The sequence below is a fragment of the Cervus elaphus genome, chromosome 18, assembly GCF_910594005.1.
Source record: "Cervus elaphus chromosome 18, mCerEla1.1, whole genome shotgun sequence".
Taxonomy (NCBI): Eukaryota; Metazoa; Chordata; class Mammalia; order Artiodactyla; family Cervidae; genus Cervus; species Cervus elaphus.
In genome coordinates, this window is record NC_057832.1 from 94,957,376 (window position 1) to 94,964,375 (window position 7,000).

Consider the following 7,000-nt stretch of genomic DNA (forward strand, 5'->3'; position numbering starts at 1 on the left):
TATTAACACAGCTCTGACAGCTTTCCACTCAGTTAGTCTTTGCATGAAAAACACAGTTAATACTGTCAATAGTCCAAGCTGAGCTGAGAAACCATCTGTCAGAGACGTAAGGAATTCCAGCCTTGGATAGAAGGTTGGAAGTTATTAGTCTTCATGGTTTCTTTAGATCCTTAATTCTTAATTGTGGTAAAGATATATTTTCTTCGAAATGGGAAAGTTGATCCATGTGACTTTTGGATAATAGAATTTTTAAGAGGTTAAGATGAACATCGAACTTCTCTGTACGTCAAGGATCAACCTGTCTGTGTCTGTCTCTCTCCCTAGGAGCACTCTGGTCATTTGTTTGACCATTTATGCAAAAAAAATTCAAAGATTAAAGAAAAAAAATCTCCATATTTACAGTCTCCTTATATTAAGAAAAAATATCTAAAGGAAAATGTATACACATCACAGTTTAATTTACATCTTGGGTTTTTAGCAACTGGAAGTCATTGCCTGTATGATAGCTTCACGTCTCCATGTTAAAAATTAGAAAGAGGTCAATTTTAAAGAACAGAGGTCCACACAGACACGTGCTATTTTTGTATATTCTTCTGGTACCACATCTAAGAATAGAAAGAAAAAAAAAAAAACTGCAACAGAAAAGAACCATCGTTACTGCCATCTTTCCTTCCAGCATAAACTGAGGCATGTGTTTGATGGAGAAAAGGGAAGGGTGTTTCATCTTACCCTTTCTGAGTAAAGGATCTTAGTTCTATTAAGCACTGTTGGAAAATATATTGGAGATAGTATATTATATTTAAAATTGAAAGGTAAAGTGTTTTTTAAAGCCTTTTAATACAAGCAAGCATCAATTTTACTAAAATGCTGTCAAGTATGACAATACAATGACTTATTTATCACTCAAAGTCTGTATCATGAGTATAACTTCCTTTCCAAATATAGCGATTTTTTTTTTATGTACTTCGGAAATGGAGAGAGAACCAAAGTAATCTACCAAAATTCTTCCTCACTGTCTTTTCTAAATAGAACCAGGTCCATCATGCCAGCAGAGACTATTTCAAAACAGTAGAAATTATTATCTTTTAAAGGGGTAGGATTAACCAATTCATAATTCTTAAACAACAAAGCACATCATATTTTTCTAAGCTGAGTTTAACATAAAATGTCAAATATTTGTAATGAAATATTCAAAGTTAAGTACAGTGAAATGTGTGAAATACTGAAATGGGTTATCAGCACTGCTGGAGTCCTGGTATAACACAGGAACATCTATATTAATTGATACCATGAAAAACTTAAAATTTCTCTTTAGATTGAAAGCTGAGATAGAATTGATTTAAAATTTAAAGCACTTTATGTAAGAAATTTCAGCACTGCCTAAGTTAAACATGGAATGAGAACCACAATTATTACTTTTTTTTCATGTTTTTCTATGAAGAACTTTCTTGGGACTTTTCTGGAGCCCCAGTGGTTAAGATGATGTGCTTCCAAGGCAGATGGAGTGCATTCAATCCCTAGTGGGGGAAATAGCATCCCACATGCCATGTGGCCAAAAAAAAAAACAAAACAAAAACAACTTTCTTCAACTCTAAGGTGATTAACTGAATGCAGAACAAATATCTCTGCAAAAAATTTTAATTCTGGGGTTGTATAGCTCTTACAGCGACGCTCATTCTGAATGCTATGTTAAAGAAGAGAGTCTTAATTATATATATTTTTTCTTGCTTGTGATATAAGTTATCTTGCATTTTGATATATTATTCTTATATTCAAGATCATCTGACTTCAGATGAGGAACTCTACTGTAGAGCACTGCTTGACTGGAAAATCTGTCATCTGGGACGTAGAGCTAGGCTGACTGTCAGTTAGGCATCCTGGCATTAGCACCCTGTTATTTCCAGAGACTAAAAAGGCAACATGAAAGAGTATCTTTGCTACTAGTATTTAACTTTTATATAGCTGCCCTTGCATCTATGATAGCGCCAGAGAAGAGAAAATACAGATTGTAAGGTGAAATCCACAGGAGATCCCAAATCACTGTGGTCAGTAGGTTGAGGCATGCCAAACTTTCTGTTAAGAACAGAGCCTAGAGTCCAGTGTACTTGGATTCTGTCTAAATAGCTGTATGGCTTGATTACTTACCCAAGTTACCTCTTTGGGCTTAGCTTCACTGTCCTCATGAGAAAGAGTTGTTAGAGGCTTAAGTAAATATGTATGTGAATGTGTTTGTGCAATGTAGGAGACGCAAGAGACCTGGTTTGATCCCTTGGTTGGGAAGATCCCCTGGAATAGGAAATGGCAACCCACTCCAGTAGTCTTGCCTGAAAAACCCCATGGACGGAGGAGCCTGGTGGGCTGCAGTCCATGGGGTCACAAGAGTCAGACGTAATTGAGGGACTGAGCACACACACACATACACACACACACATACTTATGGTATATATATCATATACGAGTTGCTGTATCTTTAATTTATATCATATATGAGCCTAAAATATTATGTATTACTTAACGTTAAATACATATATATGAGATGTATGTAATATATTCATTTAAGATATAAGTAAATATATACATATATTTATTTAAAAGTATATACATATGTTAATAGTGCAGTTCTTGGTAGGTGGTAAGCACTACCTAAATATTATACCTAAATATTAGCTATTATTGTAATAGTTAATATTATACTGCCTTATCATTTCTATATCTGAACTACTAATGCGTAACCAAGTTGATCAGTCTGATGGTTCTTTCCTTTCCCTGCTTTTTCTTGAAAGGTTCAAAGATTGCAGCAAATGTTACTTTTAAGAAGTTGAGTAAACACAGAATGAGAAGCCCTAAAGCAAGGTGCTGAATTAACAGACAGGCTAATTACTTCCTGAATACAAATGAACAGGGCTCTTTGTAGAACTAGCAGGAGGGACTGTTAATGGGCTTTTGTTTTAGAGAGGGATGGATTGATATTCCAGGGAGAGCCCTGATGAGAACCCTGACACCATCTGCCTCTCATAACCTATTACTAATACGAAAACAGTAGCCTTGCAAATCTGCATAATCTCATATAAATCAATGCACTCACATTCTAATGTGAGCTCCATCAGGACAGAGATTTTTGTCTACTTTGGGTCATGGCTGTAGTCACAGAGTCCAGGCAAGCGTCTGAAAAATAGCAGGCTCATAATAACTATTTCTTGAATGAACTGAACCAATGAAAAATCTTGACCTTTCCTTTAAATAAGATTAATATTAAAAGCAAAACAAACAAAATAGCAAGCTTTGTTCCTTCCTGATGACTGACCTGAGAATGCTGGTTAGCAGTTTAAGCAAGCAGAAGGAACAGCATGTGAATGACAGCAGGGTGAATATATACAACTAGCCAGTATTCCAGAAGCTGTGGATTTGGTTATGCCTTCACTGGAATATGTGGTGTGGAGCCAAGCCACACTTAACTTCGACTCATGCACATGTGACAGATTTGAATTACAAATATTTTGTCCAGCATCTGACTAACTTTAGTGTCTATATTTACATTTTATTTCTCTCCCCAGGTTTTCAGAAATCTTTTCCACAAAGTGACACTTTTACTCTCTGCAAACATTTAACTTACTTCCAGCAGTTTCTACTCAAGCTTTGACTGGCTAAAACAATCAGCGTGACAGAGAAGAGGAGAAGCAGAATTGAGCTGATCTCCCAAAAGTTCTGCTGTGAAGTGAAAGTGTTAGTCGTTTATCATGTCCAACTATTTGTGACCTATGGACTGTAGCCTGCCAGGCTCCTCTGCTCATGGCATTTTCCAAGCAAGAATACTGGGTTGCCATGCTCTCCTCCGGGGGATCTTCCCAACCCAAGGATCAAACCTGCATCTCCTATGCCTCCTGCACTGGCAAGTGGGTTATTTACCACTAGTACCACACGGGAAGCCCTTTTACAGTGTAGGCAAGCTAATAATTTGAATAGGAATACATATTCATTTGTATACACTTCAAGCTTTCCTAATTATCTTTATAACAAAAACTGAGAAGGTATTAGTCATCCTTGGATGAGCTATACTCAATTCTACTTGTCTGTTCTAAATATAATAAAAACCCAGCAAACAAATTTAAAGTACATTGTTAATTGATTAGATATGATTTCTCAAATGGTTCACATCATCTTATTTAACTTTGGAGCTTCCAGACTTTAAGAATGAGTCACCAAAGAGCTATCATTGATTTATAATGAACATTATCACATTGGACTTTAGTCCAGGAACTCTGTGTGGGACCCAAAGGAAACGGAAAAATGTTTACAAGGGAGCCATGGCAGAAATAGGCTGAAAACACATATCTGTATTCTCCAAAAACAATCAGGGCTAGTGCAATTAGGGTGAATATTCTAGTTCATTTTATTCCATGGGATTGCTTCTACTCTTGAAACCCCATATAGAAAAGAGTCCTTATGGTTAGAACACTGTTAAGGGTGGTATAATTTTGCATGGCCCTTGCACATGTAAAGTAGACATTTTATATGACTGCATAAGGACTAAAATTTACAGCCAAAGATAACACAAGATCTGATTAAAGTTAACACATTTGGCGTTTAAGGTTAATCCACATTGGAAAGCAATCATTTCCAGGAAGGAGGTCGTTTCTTAACACAGTGTTACCTGTCTGAGTTGCTAGAAAAGATTTCTTATCTAAAAATCGATTCATAGGGTGTCTTTTCAAATTTGTCAGCTTCTTTTCATTTGTGTGCTATACAGAGGCACTTTAAAAGCTATTAATTGTAGTTTCAGGAGTACAAGACACTGGATTTCAGCAGTCACTGGTAAACATGGCCGGAAATTAAAATGACATTGGATTAAAAGGAAAGTAAACAAATCATTAAATCAGAAAACTTCCCCGAATCTTGTAAAAATCACTGGTCTCTGAGTTGAAGAACTACCTTACTTAAAAAATAAAAAAAAATTAGTAACTATCACCCACCTACGTCAAATAAGTGCAAATAAGTGAATACTACAGCTTTCTGATGTTAAGGTATGATGGTTTGCTGTTTGGACTAGTGAGGGTTTTAAAATATTGATGAGTTAAGTACTTTGAGTTACATTTCCAGCAATATTTCAAAGTATTAGAGTATTATGCATACGTTCCCAATAGAAAAACTAAAATGTCGAATAAAACAGGTTGGAAAAGTTTAGTAAAAGGTATAAAAATTAAAAGGCTAAAAAAAAAAAAAAAAAAAACCCTCCGTTTTATTGTGTAAAAATAAATCGCCTTCATTCATGACAATCCAGTGCCCTTTTTTTTTGGTCTTAGTTAGTAGGTACGTATTGCACCCGCCACAACACGTTGGAAAGTAGGTCCTGGTACACACTAAGGAATATCCAACCAGGTAAATACATCAGCGTGATAAGGCCCATGAAATTGAGCGGATAGTGAGAATAGTCCCAGGAACAGGCTCCCCAAGTGCGGAGTCCCAGGCCCCAGGACAACTCCCACGCGTAGATGAAGATCACGTAGAAGGGTACTCGCTTCCAGGCGCCCCAGCCCCGACTGTAGTGGAGGTGGAAATAGAGCTTTTCCACCGCAAAACTACAGCTGCCGTACATAAAGAAGGACCAGAGCGACGTGTGGCCGCTGCTCGTCCCGTCCCCGGGCCCCAGCAGGTTAAAGAAGAAGGTGAAGAAGATCTCATCCAAAAAGCCGTGCATTCCGAAGAAAAGGAAGCGGAGCGGGCCCGGCAGCCCCTGGTTGGGGGCTCTCCCGGCGCCCCTGGGACCGCGAGGTCGCCGCCGCCGACCACCGGCTGTCGCTGGGGCCCGGGCGCCGGCAGGGGCGAGGGGCGCGCCCCGCAGCTGTTGCCGCCGCTGGTACCGCAAGCGCAGGAAGCGCTTCAGGAACACTTGGCAGTGATACAGAGCCAGCACGTACTGCACGGCCAAGTCCAGCGCTCCCGGCGCCGCTGCGCCCCCCGGCCCGCCGACCCGGCGGAGCAGCGCGCCAGCCAGGGTCTGCAGCCCCACGTGGGCCGAGGGGTAGAGGAGGAAATTGAAGACGAAGGCGCTGGGGCAGCGCCGCTGCTGCAAGTAGACTTTCTCCAGGGCCAAGTGGGTGAGCGAGTGCAGGAGGCAGCGGTAGGGCGAGGAGAAGCCCAGCATCCGGAGGTCTGGGCGGCGAGCGAAGCGCCGCGCCGCGGACAGGAGCACGTCCAGGGTGACCCCGTGCATCCCGTAGAAGTAGAGGCGCATCCAAGCGGGCAGCGCGGCGCCCTCGGCCGGCGCTTCAGCAGTGGACAGCGGCTCCTGGCAGCTGGCGGCAGCCTCGCTTCCCCGCCCTCCGGGGGCCCCCGGACGCCTCGCCGCGCCGCCCCTCCGCGCGGGACCCTGGTCGTTCGCGTCGCTGCCGGCCATCGACTCGGAGGCTGCACGGGCGCCCGATCCCACGCCGCCACCGCCGCCGGGTGCGCGGAGCTGCTGGGCGGAGGGGCCGAGTCCCGCTCCGCCCTCCGGCCGCGGCTGGCCTCCGGGGGGGCGCGGGGAGCTCGGTCCCGGCCGCGACCCGGAGGCGGCCGGAGTTGCTGCGATCCGGGGACGCGCGGGCCGCCCGGCTCGCGGAGTACCCCCTCCGCGGCCCCGCGGCGCCCTCGCCTGCAGTCCCCGGCGAGGTGCCGCCGGCCGGCGCCCGCGCTTACTCTGCGCGGCCTATCGGGCGCCGAGGCCCGGCGAGGGGCGGTGGCGCTGGGGCCGCGAGGAGAAATGCAGACGCTGGTGCAAACCCCATCTCCTCCGCGGCTCAGCCCCGCCGCCTCTGCTGCAGGCTGTGGAAGCGTAACGCGAGCAGCGACGCCCCTGCCCCCGGCCCTCCCCATGGCCCTCTCGGCCCGGGTCGACCGACCTCTCCCGCCTTCGCTGCCCCCCTCCCTCCCCGCACCAGCCCTGCGCGTGGAGCCCCGCGGAGTCCGCTGGGGAAGGCCCAGCCCTGCCTCTCCCGTCGCGTCCCCGGCTCTGCACCCGGCT

General features: G+C 44.3%; 1 protein-coding gene across 1 annotated transcript; it reads right to left on the reverse strand.

Moving 5' to 3' along the window:
* Nucleotides 1-4,562: 4,562 nt before the first annotated feature.
* On the reverse strand, nucleotides 4,563-6,537 carry TMEM229A (transmembrane protein 229A). Its single transcript, XM_043873505.1, has one exon. The coding sequence runs from the start codon at nucleotides 6,392-6,394 to the stop codon at nucleotides 5,297-5,299; it is 1,098 nt and encodes a 365-aa protein (XP_043729440.1). The 5' UTR covers nucleotides 6,395-6,537; the 3' UTR covers nucleotides 4,563-5,296.
* Nucleotides 6,538-7,000: the final 463 nt, after the last annotated feature.